Source organism: Drosophila gunungcola, chromosome 3R (assembly GCF_025200985.1).
Source record: "Drosophila gunungcola strain Sukarami chromosome 3R, Dgunungcola_SK_2, whole genome shotgun sequence".
Classification (NCBI taxonomy): domain Eukaryota; kingdom Metazoa; phylum Arthropoda; class Insecta; order Diptera; family Drosophilidae; genus Drosophila; species Drosophila gunungcola.
Window position 1 is genome coordinate 29,231,904 of NC_069139.1, and position 20,598 is coordinate 29,252,501.

The 20,598-nt window shown below is 45.2% G+C and overlaps 1 protein-coding gene across 5 annotated transcripts; it reads left to right on the forward strand.

Moving 5' to 3' along the window:
* Positions 1 to 1,239: 1,239 nt before the first annotated feature.
* On the forward strand, positions 1,240 to 20,020 carry LOC128252666 (mucin-12). Of its 5 annotated transcripts, none has more exons than XM_052980592.1 (6): positions 1,240 to 1,288; positions 1,992 to 2,307; positions 12,694 to 12,741; positions 15,900 to 15,946; positions 16,011 to 16,277; positions 16,345 to 20,020. In XM_052980592.1, exons 2-6 carry the CDS (start codon positions 2,286 to 2,288, stop codon positions 19,483 to 19,485), a joined length of 3,525 nt encoding a protein of 1,174 aa, XP_052836552.1. In that variant the 5' UTR covers positions 1,240 to 1,288; positions 1,992 to 2,285; the 3' UTR covers positions 19,486 to 20,020. The 5 variants fall into 5 exon arrangements, with proteins under 5 accessions (XP_052836552.1, XP_052836550.1, XP_052836551.1 ...); XM_052980590.1 differs by lacking the exon at positions 1,240 to 1,288 and adding an exon at positions 1,311 to 1,440; XM_052980591.1 differs by lacking the exon at positions 1,240 to 1,288 and adding an exon at positions 1,323 to 1,449.
* Positions 20,021 to 20,598: the final 578 nt, after the last annotated feature.

Below are 20,598 nucleotides of genomic sequence, written 5' to 3' on the forward strand. Positions count from 1 at the left end.
CTCTTCAGCTGTCTTCCCTTTCGCCCCATTGTCCATTGCAGCCGGCAAGAAAATAGAAGTCGAGGAACAAGCCAAGAAACAAGAAACGCCTCAAGTCAAAAAGTCGTCACTGCCAGCATTTCAAATCTTTAATTTGCGATTTTGTTTGTTATGCCTTCCACGAGCGATCGAGCCATCGACCAGCTCATCGACCAGACCGAAATCCCGGTCCCAGTCCGAAAGCCCTACAAGTGCTTCCCCTTTCTCATTAAAGGTTTATGGATTTTCATGTTGTCATCTTGCTGATTGACTGAAATCATTTCACTTGAATGTGCTCTGCATTTAACGCAATTAAATGGATCCTTTGGATGTCAACCGTTTAAACACAACTTAAAAGTATTATTGCAGTGATGAATTTCGAAATCGATCTGAATGAACGGTAGTAAGTTTTAAAGTAAGGTAAATTGTATTGGCTTGACTAAAAAATATAATTATACCCAAAAGGGTGTTATTAGAGTTTACCTGTTTCTAAAAACATTAATTAGTAACATGCATTTCAAATCAATATATATTCGGCTTAAAAGTTTTTATTGAAGACGATAATAAATGCACTCTTTTTAAAATGAAAAGTTTTGAAGCAAATTTTTAGCTCTTGGGATTATATTTGTGTTCTAATGAAGCCCGAATCGTAAATAATTTGATCATTCGCTTTCGAAAAAACCCGCTAGCTTCTAATGACCTAATTATACAGGCTCAATATTCTTAAAAAAAACTCACTGCCTAAACATAACAATGACAACATAAGTTGCAAAATAAATTATTATTTGTTCTTGTAAAAAACTAAATTGTTTTGCTGAAGGGAGAAATGTTGGAACGTTTTATATTTAGCCGAATGTGTAATTATTTACGGAAGAAAACTTAATATAATAGGTGAATTAAGAGTGCAATTGAATGCAATTTCAAATATTTAATATTAAAAGTATTTAAATTACAGACTTGTATGGATAAGGATGATGGATGAAGTATGATATTACACTTTAGATGATCTAATTAACTGCCTTCATTTGGATAACATTAATGTTAAGCTTTTCTCCGCCGAAGCGGCTCTGTTAAGCTGTTCGGAACCCGAAGACTTGGGCTCTGGTCTTCGGCTTTCCGCCCCTCTCTGGATCAAAGCGATCAGCTGATCGCTGGACCGGTTGTAAAGACACTCTGACTTTGTTTGCCTTTGCGGCTGCTTTTGGATCTTGGCCAGTCTTCGGGCTTCTTTGGGAATTGAGGAAGATGTGGCAGCGATCTTCGCTGGGCGGTAAGTTCGTCCGGATCGGCGACGACGAGTGGCTTTGCTTTTGCTGTGTTTGCGGTGGCTTGGCGAGCGTTTTCGCTAAACAGAGTTTCGAGTCTGCGGTCCGCTCAACTACTAAAGTTGGACGCCGCATTTGCCAATTGAAACATTCAAATGTGAATATCGTACGGGTGAAGACGTCTTCTGTTCGTCTGGCTCTGGCTCTTACTGTATTTTCCCACTAATCTGAGTGATAAATTAAAGAAAAATAAAGTGCTCATGGTGTTCAATTCTGCAGACTCTTGTGATCTCAAAAGATATTTTTTTACTGTCTAAGGAGCAAAACTGTATTTCCAAGGAACACGTTTTAAAGCACCAAGGACCTTAAAAACATATTTTAAAAGAAACAATCGTGAACGAGTTTTCAAGTTTGAAGGATTAAAAACCATTAAACACAAAATAAAACAAGATCATTTCACGCTTTGGTCTGCAATATGTTTCCTGAATTTTAATGAATAAATTTATTGTTTTTCTAACATGGATTTGACCTCGTCCCAAACATAACGTCAATATTTTAACTAGTTCGCTTTGGAATTACCAGACTTTTGTTTCGTCTAATGGCATTAGGAATAGTGCAGACATGAAGAGCTTGGAGTGATTTTGTGCTACCACCAAAAATATCAACTAAATCGTGTAATCTGTGCATTACAATCTGATCCCACTCTAGCTCATAACAAATAATAAACCAAATAATCGAGCACAGTGAGACAACACAAGCAACAATAACAAATAACATGCAACCATCTAAGTAATATTCACAAGAAAACCGAAAACAACAAAACGCTACGAATAACCCAGTCGGAGAGCGGAAAACTTTGTCATAAATAAGTTTACGGCGAAACCTCCATATTACTTCAATCACGAAACTGAAAGCAAAAAAGGAAGCTGTGGAAGATTGAGTTGCTGCCACAGTTAGTTACCTGACTTTGCCGAGTGTTACTGCTCCACAAACTGACATTCAATGGTGCTGATGCCGCTTAAAGGTGAGTGAGCCGAGAATACTTAGCCGAGAATTTCGACAGCCTTGCAGATCGACAGCTGAATAACTCCGAGGCTTCTAATAAAATGCCAAACGCATTTCGTACGCATGAATGGATACAAAATGGTTGTGTGCCCAAGTCGTTGCCTTTCACAAAGCATCATCTTGCTTAGATTTATTGCATGCATTTTCTACGTAATTTTATTACTACTTTTGGCCAGTCAGCACAGATGCTGGTAAAATGTCAATGCGTTGGCTGCATAATGGTGGCTCTTGAAGTTATGCAAGTTTACTGGCATCTTCAATAAGCTAGACAATGATAAAACATTTGAACAAAATTATAATACTTACCGCTTGAGCGTTTCATTTTTTAAGCACACTAAATTGTTATAGCATACTTAACCATTAATTAAATATCATATCCAAGAAGAGTTCAAATTAAAGCTCATACCTAAAAAAATGTGAATAGCTAATATATTTTAATAATTCCAGAGACATAGTATAGATTTATGAAATCTACACAGGAGTTAAGGCGCAGACAATGACAAGCTAATTAATATATAAATATTTTTGGAATCCTTGAAACACAATCATTAACATATTTTATTAAAATTCAAATACTTATCCCAAAGTTTAGCCTCCACCAGCATCCGTCTATTAATCGATTAAATATAATAACTTAATCAAGCTAGCTCTCTTAAATCAAAGTCTTTAACATTAAAGAACCAGCAGTAGCTTGACTTCTTGTATTTAAGCTGACCAATGTAAAAACTAATTGGTTCTAGCCAAATAAACGACAAACAATTTCCATAAATCTTCAAAATGCCTGAGGCGACTCTTGGCTGATGATTAATTTGCAAATTGTTGGCTTGCTTAGATGAACAGATACAGCAATTAAAAGCCTCAAAATTGCCGGCATGCATTTCAATTTTTTGTTAGGTTTTCTAATTTTTACTGCATAAATTTAGTGTTGCAAAATTTGCAACCGCAGTGGTTGCCTCGACGTGGCATTGTTATTAACGAATCCAAGATAATGCTGGCGGCTCTGAGCACACAGTTCAAGGATAAACGGCAGCGGTGGCTGCTTAATTCAGAACAAACCCTTGGGAGGGGGCTGGGCCGCAGAAGAAAACACAAATTTGCATTCGCAGCTGCAGCATTTTTGTGTTAGATAATTTCAATTGCTGCTCAGCCTGTGATGGCTGATTGCTGATTGCTGGGCGAGCAACTCGGCCAGGGGGTCGCAGAAAGTAGTGCTGGAATTGGGAAATGCGCCTTAAATGTCAAGAGGTGCGCAGATTTGTTTTCTTCTACAGTACAGCCTCGTGGCGCAAATGAACAAAGGAAAGGCTGGCTCAGAGAAAAGACAAATTTAGGCCAAATGTGTGACTTAACGTCTTTCACATCACACACACCCACACACCCACACAGAGGAGTGTGGTGGGGTGAAAGGGGAAGGGGAAAGGGGTTTTGTTTTATGTGGCAGGAGGTTAAAGTTGACTGGGGAGACGAGCCGAAGGCAGGCGAAAATAAAACAAAACCCAGCCGGCTGCCCCAAATGTAACAAAATGCTACAATATAATTTTGCCCGTTGTTTTCTGCAGATGGCCAGATAAAAGTTCAAAATGCGAGTGGCTGTTGTTAAAGTCTTAGCCGGCTCTAGTTTGGCCAAGATGGTCTGGTTTGGTCTGTTCGGGTCTGGTCTGGTCTGCTCATTAACGTTGCCAGCGAAAGAAATGGCAAATAAATTAAAAAGTCATTCAAGCAACAATACCCCGTGCCCAAAAGGAGGATTCCCCTCCAGCAACCGAGGCAGTGTTGTCTCAAATCGCTGTAGTCGTGTAGCTTGCATCGCATTCAAGTGTTGATGCGTTAACTGGCGCTGCGTGCGCTTCGCTGAAAAGCCAATGAGCCGCATCCGAGAGATACGAGTAAAAGTATCTGGCGATTCCTTGTAGACAAAACAAACAACCTCACAATTGTTGCTGCTTTGAGGTGCTTTGCTGGTGCTGTTTTTGTGGCCCGTCTTTAGTGATTAATGAAGTGTAAATAATGTTCATGTTTTGTATATTTTTGCGTTTTTTTACAAGATCAAGATTTCAACATATTCTAGGCGGATTCACTGGGGTTTTTTCCCCAAGTTATTATTGCGCATCATCGTGGTTTGTTTATAGCTAAAGCACTTCTACAAATGTCCATCTGGGGGCTCTTTTGTGCAGCCGCAGAAAACGAAAGACTTTGGCAACGAACTTGCAACGAGCCATAAAAAAGTTCACTTTTTGTCATCAGACAAAATGTCAGTAGAGTGCACTTGAGCCATAAATAACCCAATTGTCAATCTTTTCGTGAACAAATAGAAGACAAAAACCAACGAACTTGAACTTTTCAAAGGAATTGTGTGAATTTAGCAACGGTACTTAGCCGAGAGTGGTGAGGTGTTGCAACATTATGATGTCTTTGGCGCAGGCATTTAACTATAATTTATCAAATTCATGCTGCATCAAGCTTTTCCCTAATAATAGCTATTTGCTGGCGTGCGTAAACCGTTCAATTACATCACGACTCTAAATATGATCATTATATTCATTCAGCGGCTAAATGCCAGCACTAGCACTCTGCTCGCTCATCAAGACACACGTGCGTCGCGAATTGCGTAGCGATTGTCGGTCTTTTAATGGACCCCATCCACCCAGATATAGCCATAGCCGCCTTCAGCTTAATATATGGCCAGCCGGGCGGCAGGCTAAATGTCAGGCCAAGATGCTGACCTCCATGGCCTGACATGCTAAGTTTAGGCCATTTTAGGGCTGCCAGTTGCATGGCATTTCGGTCGACATGGTCTGGGGTGAACTTCATGGAGAAGAGGCTTCCAAGTTTGATAGTGTGTTGCACATAAACATTTTATAGCATTGGGCATCTTTTGGAAGCTCAACAAATCGGATCGTATTTCATGGTAGCCGAGCAATTTGTTGTATTAGGAGTTCGTTTTAGTACCAGTTGTTTGGCCACAAAACAGTCAAAATAAAATTTGGATTTAAACCTAATAATCTCAATTATCAATATTCCCTCATTCATTTAGTAACAATAAAGAACGAGTGAGTCTTTGCCAGCCATAAAGCGACTGAACAAGTTTGGCACAGCGCTTTCTTTCTACGCATATTGTATTTATCAAAGAGTTGATATCTAGATAATTAATTCGTTATTTTACAGTTGCCAAGAACCTGATTCCAGATTATTTGTTTGTTTACCTCTTAGGCAGGATCTAATTCGGGCGAGTGACATCATTTGGCTCGCGCTAAGGATGCGCATTTGATTCTTTGGAATCACGACCGAAGAACAGGTTGTTGGGTGGCTTCATGATTCATAAAAACACACACCAAAATGTGAAGACACTAATGGGTTTTTATTTTCAAAAGGTGTCGGCCAAGGCTAGAATCTAATACTGCCGTTCTCACTGCGGGTTATTAAAAGTGCCGATCAATAAATTTACTGCGGCAAATAGTTCCCACTAATATATTGCCATTAAAAGCACCGCGGCGGCAGTCATTACAAATAAAAACAGCAAGAATAAACTGTCAATAATCGTTTATTGGGCACTACTTAAGTAGGCAGCACACACAAATTGCTATCAATATCAGACACTGATTCAATTCCAACAGCTGACAGCCAATTAGAGACGCCTACCTCACATGCGTACCATTGAAAATCGAGTCAATAAATCAAAGAAGTCAGAAACAAATTCCGCATTTGATTCCTCGACGCTGTTCGATATTTTCAAGCACAATCAAGCGCGCGAAGGCAACCAAATGACAAGAGCTTTCAACAGTCATAATCATGTTTGCTACACAAAAACACTTTGATATTTGGGAAACTTGTTGTCGCTTACAGACGCGCGCTTGAAAATGGCAAAAAGCAAAGGCAACAAAAGCGTTTTTCTTGTCGTGCCAAAGTCAAGTTCGTTACTTGGGTCTTTTGTTTGCAGTTCGGAGTGGGCACTCTAGAATCGTGTTTTGAGCTATGAACCTACCTTAATACATCTGCGGATTACGTTTTCTGGCTGAAGAGCAAGCAAAAATATAAATTTCCCGGCAATTTCCGCTTGAACTTTTTCGTTTTCCGCCACTGACACGCTAAACGAACATCGAATCATAACAAAATCCAAATCAAAAGTGACTTTCATTTACGCGGCAACAGGCAAACAAGAAAAAATTACTCCAAACAATAAGCAACTAATTCAGATCTCGGCATCTTTCTGTATGTTATGGCCAACACACACTTGGTGTACTTGGTGTACATGGTGTACATGGTGTACATGGTGTACCTGGTGTACATGGTGTGAGTGCATGAAGATGGGTGCAAGTTGAAGCAATCACAAAAAGGCCATCTCGACGAGGAAAAGCACTGCGAGGAAAGGCCGCAAGCCCCACTGACTCAGATGGAGTCGGTTGGCCATTGTTGCTGGCTGTAATTAAGCCACCAGTGGGTTATTTAACCAGGTGACATAAATACGTGGCGCCCCGATAACAAACGCTGACCCCAATATGCGTAGTCTGGAGTCGAGCCACACAAAAGAACGAATCCGAGTTGCAATTGTTTCTGCCGCTGATGCTGTGGCAACAGCCGACGACGTCAACAGCAATTACTTATTAATTGCCGCTCGAGTTGGCTGCTTGTTGGCAGTTGGCGGTTGGTGGTTGGTGGTTGGTAGTTAAGAGTTGGTAGTTGGTGCTACTGGTTTTCTGCTGCAATTGTTGCCGGCGTGTCAGTGTCTGCCGCCCGGCTGTCATAAATTGCGCTTGCCAGCTCGAATCCAGCAGATTGCCCCATATCAATTGAAACTGGCTGAGCGGCACTTTCAATTGTTATCTCTTGATATTTTCGGTTGTTTGTGAAAACTTGGCACATCCTACCGAAAGTTATATATCTTCTCGGTGACAACTCAATCGTTATGTGAGCACTGGCGGGGGATTAATTTCCGCGTGTGTGCCTTCGATGGGTGACACAGCAAATCGGCGACTTGGAGGAGGCAATACAGGAATTGGGAGGTTGGTTAGGTTAGATGTGCCGAACCGGATTGATCTTCAGCCGATCGAAATATTTATTATTGCAATACTTTCACAAAGTCAAACGGAGTAGGTTGTTTAATTTGCAACCACTTTTCTTCAGTTTGCGATTAGCATTTTGATTTCAAGACAAACATCAAGTACATCAAGATCTTACACATTATTTAAGTACATTTTTCCGAATTTTGTTTAATTATCCACATTTATTTAACAGTTTAATTATATGTCTTATGCCTGTTTACCCCGCTTGAAATCAAGTTTTTTGCTTGAGTCTTTTGTTTAGATCAATGCCAAATCCGGACGAATGTTTTGCAAAATTATTTTCATGGACCAGAACAGTCATTAATTTGATGACAACACCTTTCTCAGTAAGATTAAAACTTTTAATGGACCATTAGATCAAGAAGAAATGGCCAGATGATATTTGATATGCATAAAAGACTTGAGATGCAAATTCCGATTTCAATTCTCAGAGCCCCGAATTCGGATTAAGTAGCTGGAGCTTCCGGGCCCCAGGGCCCCAGCTCCTCGTTATGGCATTGTGGCATAGCCCGATGCTCCGCAATTACCTTGGCGGCTTTAATGCTATGGCCGGCTAACTATAGTGTGAGCGGTACTCTCGTTATTACAACAGCTTTTTATGATCCGGCGGGCAAACAGTTTTCGGGGAGCTGCTGAGCAAACAAGCCGAAATATGTTTAACCGATAATTAAGTAGCACCAGCACTGCCCACTGGAAGATCCGACTCGGGGCTGCATTGGAGCCACTGCGAAATGGGCCAGATGCCAATGGCAGATCCATCCACCGCCCCGCGGCAGCTCTTGCATGAAGAATTGCTGGGGCGCGACGCAAACGGCTGAACAAAAAATGGAAATCATCTTCACATTCGGCGCTAAATGATTTTCGCTGGCTTACAAATCGCCGGCAATTTGCGTGGCCCCAACAAATTGGGTTCCCCTAAGCCTAAGCCTAAGCCTAGGCACATGAATGCGCTCCGCGCTCCAAGCTCCGACTCCTACTCGCCCCCAAATGGCCAAGTGTGAAGCAGTTGACAGGCGGCTGCCACGAAGCGTCAAAGTGACTTCTGCTATGCCTCCGACCGCCACAGTATTTCGGTTTTCATTCTCGCCCAACTGCCAACTGCCAACAGCCAAGAGCCAAGAGCCACACAAATTGCAAATGAGTGGCCGGCACAAAAACGCTGCACGGAAATGCACAAGAATTCTTGGGCAAAAAGCGGCCGAAAATTGTATCAAAGGCGGAAAAATGGCCAGCAGCGGCGGCGGCGGCGGCGGCAGCCAAAGCGATTGCATTTGACCTCAAAATCTATTAGCACGTCGAACTCTGGCGGCTATGAAATGCAGCTCAAGCGACTTGGGGCCCAAAACTGCTTGCCCCACAGCGGCGGCAGTGGCAATAATTGCTACCACATCGTGTCTGGGTGCATCAGCGACACGTAGGTCAGTGCATCAACATCGGGCCAGCGGGCATCGTCCGACGCAGCCGCAGTCTGGCCGCCTATCTGCCGAATCTCTGGGCCCAGAGACTCTTGAAAAAGGTATAGCAAAAAGTCTTCTTATTGCAAAATTTACATGCCCTGTCTGACGCACATTCACACTTGGGATTTTATGTCAGCTCGATTGACTTCAGTTGGAAGTGTAAGGATACCTGAATGGGTTATGATTAATTGCTGGCCAAACAAAATGTCACCGAGTACGTGTTGTGTCACAAATTCAACGTACGGGCTGTGATTGATGACTTGTTTACCCGAAAAACTGTCTCAAACTCCTCTTTCATTTGAATAAAGTCATACATATTTCGTTTGAACTGTCTGATATATGTGTTTTTAGCTGTTCAGATCCATTATAGCTTATAGCATCTGCCATTCAAAGCGGAGATGCAGGTACCTAAACAACAAACGGCAAACATTTATTCAGTAATCCAATTATGACTATTTGTACAGGCCCGAATCGTTATGAAAGTATTCAAAATGATTTATGGGCCAGGAAGGTCCAAGAAAGAAGCGAAATAAATCCCAAATCGCGTTTCTTTAGGGCTGGCCCGAAAAGTGATCTTTATCGCTCGGATGTGCCAATATAAAATACTATTTTAATTGCCCGCCTCGCAAGACTTTTAGGAACAACAAAGACCAACAAATGATGCTTGCCAAATCCGCTGTAAAATAAACAAACGAAATGCACAATGGCGGCGAAGAGGGCACTTTCAAAACATTTGCCTGGGAATCGCAGCCGGAGCCAAGTGATTAGACTTTTATGCATTTATAATGACATTTTTCACACAGTTTATTTTGTTTGTTTCCAAAAGCTTAGGCAAAAGCAACTGTGCGTTGCCATTTAAAATGTTTAACATTTTAATTTGGTTTTGTTTTGGCTTGGCTTTGGTGTCAGGTAAAATAGTATGACTGAATCTATTTAGATGTATAGCAGAATGTTGGTAGCGTTTTGGTGATTAATTATGAGAAATTAGCATAACATTTGCTTAAGTCAAAGACTAACGCTGAAAACAAATGAGTCAGTCAGGAACTGGAATAAGTTGATTTAATCTATGATATGGAAATACCAGAACATTGCAGTAGTTAGTCTTTGAGATGTTCGTGACTAGCTGATTTGGTCGCAGGATGCCAACGGCCTTTTCCATCGGCAGACAGTTTCTCTCCCACCATTAGCCAAATGACCAGCATATCCATCCGCACCTGCATGGCACTCCCAATCGCGCTGAGCAAACAAAAAGCTGCAATCAAGTTTTAGATTTTCCTTAGTCCGCCGTGTTAATCGTGGGGGCTTCGATTGAAGATGCGCCTGCTTGACTCTATGCAAGTTTTGCAACAGGAATGGCCGGCAAGGCGAGTCAGCCGTTTCATAATGAGTGGCGGCGGTAAAGGTGAAATTTTCCTTTTCTTCAACGGCACACGAGTTACAAATAATATGAAATAAAAAACCATTTACCCGTCGTCGCAGAAGGCCACACACAAGTCGATGCAAGGCAACAGGGCAGATAGCAGCCACAATCCAGCAACACGAAAAGCCAAAACAAATAAATCAAATCTTCGAATAACACGTATACGCCATGTGGTCGGCGGAAAAGAAGGCAGCAGCAGAAGCAGCAGAGCAGCGGCTTGCCTTAGTTTCTATGCTCTGAGCTGTGTTCACTTGCGGGTTTCAACACTTTGCCACAATACAATGCGGCAAAAAGCGGCAGAGACTGCAACAACAAGAAAGGCTGCGGAAAAAAACAAATGCTTCCTTCATGTCAGCTCAGCAACCGTAAAGGTTAAGCGGCAACTTGACAAAAAGGTTAAAACGATTTAACAGGCACTTGCACTCCTCACACTCCGCTCTGCGAAAGCGACCCAGGCAATCGCTGGATGCACATGCATCGATCCTTGCCATATCCATCTTGAGCTCCCCGAACTCCGAGCTCCAAACTCTGCGCCTTTGTTGAAGGCGGAACCGAATTTTGATGGCGCAGACCCTCGGCATGGTGCGCATAATGCAGCCTCAGTCTGAGCTTATTATTTTGCTGGTGCTGGTGATGGTGCTGGTGATGGTGCTGGATGTTGGCACAACCACAACACCTGCTCTTGCCATGGCGTTGACACTTTTTGTGGCCCGAAAGTGATTCGGCGGTGAAACTTCCTTATTTGTCATTGTTGTCGTTGAGCACTTTTCGCTACATTTTGCCGCCAAGATGATTGAGTTTCTTGCCTCGCTGTCTCGCGAATTATTGTGTAAACAATATGATTAATACTATATGATTAGTCCGTTGGGAGGAAGTACTCAAGCGAGGAGCATAGTTCATAAGTCCGTTAGATAAGTTTATTTTATCAAACCAATCCGATTTGACCTTCCCAAGACTAATCGCCATTTAAGGCAGTTCGATTCGCTTTGGCAAAGCCTTGGCAATGACAGACTCTTGATTCGTGTAATTGCAAATTGAGAATCGTGAATTGAAATTAAAACCTGTGCAGACAAGCCAGTGCCACTCTTGAACTTTAACAGACCGCTTGGCTAATCCACTCTTCGTACAGTGTTTATTAAATTTTAATGTCAAGCCCTCTGCATGCCTATTACCACAGACGCTGCAGCAACTTAATTTTGTCTACATTTCGTTATTTTGACGAAATTAAATTTAGGTGTGAGAATATTTTATGCAAACAGCCAGCGAGAAATGAAGAGAATAGAAGAGAGGAGAGGAGAACAGCGCCAAGGCAATCTACTAATTTAAATACAAAAAGCAATTTCGGCAACCGAAGAACCCAGCAGACAATGCATAAAAGCAGAATCTTCGTCGTCTTGAGAGGCTGCGGCTAATTTCGATTTAGACTTATGTTCTTCGCATCGAATGAGATATCGGTATTCTGTTCGATTTTGCATTGTTATTGAAAACACCCGCGTTACGTAAGGCACTCCAATCCATTGTCTTGGCGGCGGCCAAATTACCCAAACCATTGAAAATGATTTAATTGAAATAGTGTCGCCGGGCCAGCCGATTGCTGGCTGCTGATCCCCCTGGTTTTTGCTGCTGATCCCCCGGCCCCCCGTATCAAAGATATTGTTTGCCGTTGTGCAAATTAAAACAATTATTCGAAATTATGCAAAGTACGCAGAAACTACGGGAACAGCAACTACGGCAGCAGCGACAACAGCTGCGAAAATGAGCTGACGGAAGCGGGCGAAGCGGTACTCGGCGCTCTGTTCCACTGTTTCAAGTGAATGTGACTTGGGATTGACTGAGTGCCTCACTGACTGACTTACTGAATGACTGACTGAATGACTGACTGAATGACTTTCACTCCTACTCCTGGTCGGCGCCTGGCATCTGTTCCTGGGCAGCCTAAATGTAATAATTTATGGCCACAAGATACACAGATACAAGATACAGACTGCGAATCTGCATATCTGAGTATCTGAGTATCTGACTATCTACGTTTCTGAATAAATCTATATGGCGAGCAGATGTATCTAACGAGCTGCCGCACATTTCTGCATGCGTTTGTGGGCGTCTACGAGTTATGTAATTGCTGAGATGGCTTCTGCCTTTGTTTGGCCCCTTCGGCTCATTGACAACTCTTCTCCGGCGATTTGTGCAAGCGCAGAGTACATTTGCTATTTGTGCCGTTGTTTTCGTATAATTTCTATTACCCAATAAGGCGCCTTGCGGTGTGTACGTGTTTTCGACAACAATTATTATTCCGTTTCTTTTTTTCTTTCTTTAATTTTGGCATCTCCCACGATATTGTGCAATAAATATTCATAATTTTGTTAACTAGCTAAAGATTTGTTTCTCTGCTTCCCTCTGTCTTTCAGGCAACTCCAAATACAAAATGCGGTGTACGCAGCTCAACCTGTTGTGCGGTAAGTTGATAAGTTCAAAAGGTCATACACTGGAATCACATATAAAATTTCCATTGAAATATTATAACAACTTAATTCTCAAACACATTATGTTTACCCTTATATTATTTAATTTATTTATTTCAAATCTACCAAGTAAATATAACCATCACATCCGATTCACCTAAGACAAAACAAAACTTGGTCAAATAAAAAGCATTCTTCGGCTCGACAACATCCTTGACCTTGTCAACTCATAATTTTCCCATCATAGATCACCGTTGATCACTAACGGTGGATGGCTGTGCGTGTGCCGCAAAGCGTGGGCGGCAAAGCGGCCAAGATTGCGTTAATGCGCCTTTGTCTTAGCCAGTTGCGTGAGCCGTCTTCGTTGTTGGCATTAGGCCGACTGGCGTGCGACAGTAGTCCAGATCCGGATCCAGATTAAATGCGACTTTGATTTGAATTAATGGACGAATGGGCCGATCGCCTGGGAAGTGCAATTTTGAACGGCTCATTAGGACGGGCGTGTTGGCCGAGACCCAGATGCCAAGCGGGCATGAGTGACAGCCATCTCGCGGGCGAATAAAACCAACAATGGCTGGCAATCTTCTTTGGGCCGTCTTTGAGTAATTACGCGCCCATCGACGGCACCTCTCAATTAAGTTGGCAGACCGTCCCGCTGCGAGGGGCACGAAACCGATCGAAGATCCGAAATTGATGCGAGTACAGCGTGGCGTATGCTTGATGAGGCGGACGTTCGAATTTGAGCCCGCTTGCCAATCAGCGGGCACAAATTATGGGCAATTGTTTAATTTGAATAAGGCAGCAACACCCGCGACCAAATCATCAGCGGCTCTTCTTCGATGATTCACTTAATCGCATAGTCGCATAGTCGCATAGTCGCAGTGATTATGCAGCAAGTGGGCCTTGAATCTTGTGGCTATTTTGGTTATTCAATAACCCTTCTTCCTCGCCGACCGCCACTCAAGACGCAGTTCATCATGACTTTTTTATTTCTGTTTCTTCTTCTTTAATTGTTTTTATGCTTTAACATTTAATTATTGCATTTGGAGGGGCCTGGGGTCAGTCACTTCCAGCCAGTCCCAGTCCCAGTAGTCGCGTCTTGCGTAATTTGGCAATGTCTACCATCCAAGTTGAATGGAAAAGTCAAGGTCTCCGGACCGCCATCAAGAAAACATTCTAAACGGCGAAGGAGAATCGAAAGCTGAAGCGATGATGAACCAGACTTCGCTGGAGAATGCCCAGAAAAATCGCCAAGCCAAACTATTCACAAGAAAATACTTGCGGTGTAGCACGAGAAGATTCATTTAAAGCATTATTTTTAAACATTTGACAAGCGTGCAGGTTTCCGCTTAAACAGTTTATAATTATCTTTATAACTCTTCACCATTAGAAGAGCTCTAAGGAACTCGTGATAAAAAGCAGTTAAATATTAAAAGGCAAATAAGACTTGACTAGTATGTATTTAGGTAATTATTTGCAAGTTTAGTTACAAAGTTACCAAAACCTCCATTCTTGAAAAAATAGTAAAGAGTGGGTATGCAGAGAATATTAATAAAGTACAATGCGCTTAATCTGAAAATGTTGGTACTTAAAAAAATCAAAGACCAAAAATTCTCATTGTGAGTCAAATAAAGTTAGAACATTTTGTTCTTCACCAAGTTAAAAAACCAATTGAACTGTTTTCTCGCGGATGAGAATCCATTATACTCAAAATGAGAACTGAAGAGCTCTCAAGGGCTTGATAGAGAACTTATTAATTTCGAACTGATAAATAGCAAACTCACAGTTAGGACAGCTTTTTTTATACCCTTGCAGAGGGTATTATAATTTCAGTCAGAAGTTTGCAACGCAGTGAAGGAGACGTTTCCGACCCTATAAAGTATATATATTCTTGATCAGCATCACTAGTAGAGTCGATCTAGCCATGTCCGTCTGTCCGTCTGTCCGTCCGTTTATATGCAAACTAGTCTCTCAGTTTTAAAGCTATCTGCATGAAACTTTCCAAAAGTTGTCTTTCTATTGCGGGTAATATATAAGTCGGAACGAGCCGGATCGGACGACTATAGCATATAGCTCCCATAGGAACAATAAAAATAAATGAAAAAAATTATAACTTTTCTGTTTTTTAATTTTTTTTTTAGTTCTTCGAGATATAGTAATGGTTTAATATTTCAGAATTACGGTTTAAATTTCATCAAAATCGGACGTCTATAGCATATAGCTCGCATAGAAATAATAAAAATATATAAAATAACTATCTAATAATTGAGCTGCAAATCATCATAGTTTCAATGTTTTTCAGCACATACTCAAGTAAATCATAATTTAAATGTTTTCAAAAGTATTTAATTAATGCAATAGCTGCAAGGGTATATGAACTTTGCTTTCCTTCTTGTTAATATTCGTTCATGTCTGTTAAGCTTACTTATAGGGCTATAATTGTTATCTTATAAATGTACTGTAATATAATTTTCTAAAAGCGTACTTACAAACGAAATTCTTTTATGAGAATTGAAACCCGGGAACCCTGCGCACTCTATATGTAGGCAATAATAAACAGAAACATTTATTTTTGCTAAACCCAAATTCGATTTTGGGCAAAACAATAAAAACAAACAAGAGCAAGACAAAAAAAAAAGGAAGGATTACTTAGAAGGGTGCTTTCGGTTCGGACATCTCAGACTGCTAGACCATGGATTTTGAATACATCTATTTTCTTATGATGAGAAAATTAATCTCAAATTCAATATGCATTATTGAACTTTTGCTTAATCAATTTAAACATTTTTCCCTTAAAAGAAGTAAAAAATGCCTCAACATGAGTGCCTACACAAAAAAATAAAGTTTTTTTTCATAAGCGTGCCTTGAAAATAAACTGCAGACAGTGTTATAGTAAAACTAATAATTCAATAATAATTAATATATCCCCCGTACTATTTAGTTTCATTTCTATACCGAAGTTAGACTATTCTACTGTAGTCTAAGTCCTTATTTTTAGGCTCTATTAGTTTTGTTTTCATACTTTCGTGGTATAAATTTAATATTCATACTGTAGTGGTATACATTTCATACTTATATTATTGAGAAATGTTTCTGATAATAAATTTCTAATAATGTTGAAATGAATAAATCCTTTTGATTAACCTATACAGTTTTTCTCGTACTGGTGTTCCTTGGATGCACAAGCGCGGAGTCAAAGGTGAGCTAAGAGTGACATCCCTGCCATATACATTCACCGTACGCTTCCACTCTCTGCCCCATAGTACCGCACTCCCGCCCGGATATTGGCCAAGCAGACGGGCGCCACCCAGTTCGAGGAGGAGCGCTACGAGGCGCACACGAACTGCAACGAGCACAAGCACCACTTGAAGAAGCGCGCCTCCGACGAGGACGTGGACTACGAGGTGTACCAGGGGGTGGTGGGGCGGCCGGGCATCGACTTTCCCATCTACCCGCGCATTCCCAAGACCTCGTTCAGCTGCCGCTCCTACGGCAACGGCTACTTCGCCGACATGGAAACGGATTGTCAGGTGAGCGGGTGGCCTATTCCAAACTGAAGGGAATCCTTACCAGCACTCCACACCTACTGCTCCACAGGTCTTCCATATCTGCGAGGAGGGCCGCAAGATCTCCTTCCTCTGCCCCAACGGGACGATCTTCCAGCAGAGCGAGCTCACCTGCGACTGGTGGTTCAAGGTCAACTGCCTGGGCTCCTCGGGCTACTACGCCGAGAGCGCCGAGATCCTCAACAAGCAGCGTGTGCACCGCGTGCGGCCCTCGGTTCCCGTCCAGGGCTTCAACATAGTGGGCGGCGGGCTAAACATCAAGCCCAAGGTGGCTCCAGTGGCTCCAGTGGCTCCAGTGGCTGGTCAGGCCAGGTCCGGTGCTCGCATCAATCCCGACAGGCGGATGGACTCCGCGGAGGATGTGCCTGCCTCGGTGGAGAGTGTGGACTTCGACGACGTGTCCGGCGAGAAGCAGCGCAAGGTGCTGCCCAGCATCGACAGCAACAGCAACGACCACGAGACGCAGATCACCGCCGAGAGCTCCTCGTTCGTCAGCGGTTCCGGCAAGCGGCGAACCCACACGGACAGCAGCCCCAATCGCAACAGCAACGACGACGTTACGCTCCTCAAACCCGCCCGCAGCCGAACTCCAGTGGCCTCCCAGGAGCGAGGAGTCTCCACCGAAAGGGCGCGCAACGGCCAGAGGGGCCAGCATCGCTACAGTGGCAGCGAGGAGCACAGCAAGGAGCACAGTAAGGAGAAGGCGGCTCCCAGCTTAATCAAGGACAGACCCGAGTTCTTCGAGGCCCACTCCACGCGCTCTGTGCCGCAGACCACGCCCCACTACTCCGCCGGAAGCCACTCCACGGTGCGCCGCCTGGAGCCCAGCAAGTCCACGCCCTTCTACACGCCCACCGTGCCCAGTCTGCCGAAGTCGAAGAGCACCGAGGGCAAGCTCAACCACATCAAGGGCGGTCATGTGGCCACGACACCCAATCCCCACCGCTTCGGAAGCGCCAGCTCAGGTGTTTTCCTCGAGTCCTCCGTGGCTCCCAAGGCCAGACCCACCGCCAGTGCCAGTGGCAGTGCCAGTGGCAGCATCGAACTGGACAGCACCTTCAGGCCGGTTGTCATCGGCATGAGGCATCACTACGACGTGGCCAGCTCCGGGGAGTTCCGAGCCCCCTCAAAGTCCACCGAGAGCCGCGACTATCTGCCCACCACCCCGTCTCCCTCCTCCGCCGGCAGCGGGCCAACCTATCTGCCCAAGAGCGGCAAGTCGCCGAGGGGGAATGCGGCAGCTGCAGCTGGAGAGGATGTGCTCCTCTTCGCCCCGAATCCCGTGAAGGATGAGTCCGTCTACCGCAATGTGCAGGAGATGCTGAAGACCATGAACCTCCTGAAGGACCAGTTCGAGGACGTGGAGCTGAACGCAGCCGCGGCAGCTCCCGCCAGGGTTGGCCTGGAGATTCCACCGTCCTCGGGACCCGATGCCCTGGTGTCCTTCGCCAAGTACTTTGCCCAGGAGCACAATGAGACCGCCAATGCCCTGGGCAAGCCGGAGAAGCCGGAAAAGTCGGAAAAGCCGGAAAAGCCGGACAAGACGGGTGTAAAGACCAAGCTGTCGGTGAAGCCGCCCCCACTGCCCACCGCCAAGCCGTCGGACACCACCGCGCTGCTGACCACCTCGGAGAACCCGCCGGCCATCAGCGAGAATGCGGACGACATCAAGAAGAGTTTGCTGAGCGACACCACCGTGAAGAAGTACAGCAACCTGTTTGGCCTGAAGCCCGCCCAAGGTCGCGGTGCCGGCGAGGGCGACCTCAGCGCCGGACTGCTCTCCAGCCAGCCCAACGGGACGCAGTCGGAGCCGGGAACGAAGTACCAGCAGTTCCCGCAGATCGGCAGCACTGGCTCCACTGTGGGTGCGCTGGCGGAGAAGCCGGAGTCGCGCAAGATCGCCCAGATCTTCTCCAACGCGTTGTCCAGCTACCTCGACAACCCAGCCACCTTCCGTGCGGAGTTGGCTGCCCGAGCCCGGCCCACGGAGCCGCCGAGCACCCCCAACTTCCGGCCCGTGACCACCACCGATCCATCGCTCTTCAGCGACGGAACGGCCAAGTACTACCTGCCCACCAAGGGACTGCCCGAGGCAGCCACCGCGCCCACGCCCACGGCCACGCCCAACAGCATTGCCGCAGAGATCAACCACAAGTTCGACTCGACCCCAGCGCCCGACTACTCTACCACCACCATGGAGCCGTTCGAGGGCAGCACGGTCAGCACACGCGGCCAGGAGCTGGAGTTCTCCGGGGAGCTGGCGCCGCCGAGCCAGGACTCCGGCGAGGAGTTCCTGCAGCAGCAGCAGACGCAGGCGTTCGTGAAGTCCCGCAACGACCTGCTCCAGGACGCCAGGCCCCAGAAGCTGGTGACCACCCACAAGCCCACCGAGCACCCGTGGGCGCTGAAGTCGCAGACGGACTTCCTGGACCCCCTGACCATCAACGATGGCCTGATGCAGCGGACCTCCACGCCCAGCACCTCGATCTCGACCGCGACCTCGACGACAGCCTCCCCCCTTGCCTACAGGGTGACCACCAAGACGCCCACGCGCTACGAGTGGGAGGACATCTTCCGCAGCTACGACATCCCCAGGGACGCGCTGCCCTCCAGCAGCGGGCTGCAGCGGATCGCCAACAAACTGTTCGGCGGCCTCAACGAGCAGGAGGCACTGCACCTGCGCAACGTGATGGCCAAGGCGGAGCACGACCGCCAGGTGCTGAGTCTGCTGCTGCTGCTCATCCAGACCTGCGACGACCACAACGGCAAGGCGCTGGAGCGGAGCAGGAAGCACCTGCTGAACGCCCTCATCGACATCGACAGCAAGTCACCGGTCGCCGGGGGAAAGAGCTCCAGGCAGCGGCTGGCCACCACCAGCACCACCACCACTACCACCGGCCGCATCCCGGTGACCACTTTTAGACGCGGCGGCGGAGGCGAGTACTTCACCAGCACCACGCCGGGCTACACGACGACCACGGATCTGCCGACCACCACGGGCTCGGGGGCGGGCAGCTACGAGGAGACGACCAAGTTCGAGATCCGCGTCGAGGAGCTGGAGGATAGCACGACGACGACGGTCCCGCCACTGGAGGCCAACTCGGACCGGCGGGCCCTGGAGCTGCTCAAGTCATTATATTCGCTGGCGTCCAAGTTCAGCAGCAGGCGGTAGAGCGAGGGCGGTGGCGGTTCCTACACCTTGCGAGTTAATGCCTAACTTTAGTCAACTCCACCCTATATCCTCTACCCTCCTCCTCCTCCTCCTCCACCTCCTCCACCGTTCAGTTGGTTTTTGAAACCAACTTAAAATCGTCCCATTTTTACGCTGAGCCAGTTACTTGTTAATCGACTTCGTTTAGCCAATGCAATCTGCGCAATTAGTTTGTAAATATGTAATCGAAATACTCGAATCGAAGACGAGAGCCCTGAAATACTCCCGCGCTGAAGACAGGCACAGACTTGAATGTTCCTGATGCCCAGCCAAGCCGTTTCCGTTTCCGTTTCCGCTTCCGTTTAAGTTTAACCGAGAGTTGTATTAAATTAGTTTCTTACTGCTTAGTCTTAATGAACAAGAACACTCTCCATCCAGTATCCAGTATCCAGTAGCCAGTATCCAGTAGGAGCGATCTATTCGAACAATCTGTACGTCTTGCTGTCTGTTTGTAAATATTTATTTAAACTTAATAAAGTACATATAAAAATAAACAGAAAAATAAACAAGATGGGTGATGGATGGCAATGGGGCAGCCAACTGATTAAATCATTACTGCATTAGCTGGGCTCTCCAATAAGTCAGTCGGTTAATCCCAAGAGCCCACGAGCCTTGACACAAATCCAATGGCATTTGCACTTTTAAGCTCTATTATAAATCTAAGGTCGAGCCAAAGTCATGCGGCGATCGTATAATCAGGGGAAATTTAAATATTTTTGTCATTGCATTCATTGCATTCACATTTGCAAGAGAATCAAATTCGCCGCACTCAAGGACAAGTCGGATCGCACTTGAAAAAGCCATAACACTGAATTGATTGTACACGTAACTAATATTACGTATACGTCATGTTGGGTCTCCCTCTCGCTGATGTATGGATTCTGATAACTGGCCGCAGTCCCAAACAATGGGCAATCCAGAGTCGTAAATCTGCTCGAGCTGAAGCGCAGGCACAAACGAACTGACGAATTGTCATCGGTCTTTGGGGCAGCTGCCACATAAATCTGGCAAAGATGCCGCATCCCAGCCGGTCTCCAAATTGGTATAAATTTCTAACAGCGTTCTGAGTGGGCT

What these genes read in the sequence shown, in the direction of transcription:
- LOC128252666 (XM_052980592.1), top strand. Translation starts at nt 2,286, where the DNA reads ATGGTGCTGATGCCGCTTAAAG. An exon ending in GGTGCTGATGCCGCTTAAAG is followed by an intron (nt 2,308 to 12,693) that starts GTGAGTGAGCCG and finishes TCTGTCTTTCAG; the next exon opens with GCAACTCCAAATACAAAATG. An exon ending in ACATGGAAACGGATTGTCAG is followed by an intron (nt 16,278 to 16,344) that starts GTGAGCGGGTGG and finishes ACTGCTCCACAG; the next exon opens with GTCTTCCATATCTGCGAGGA.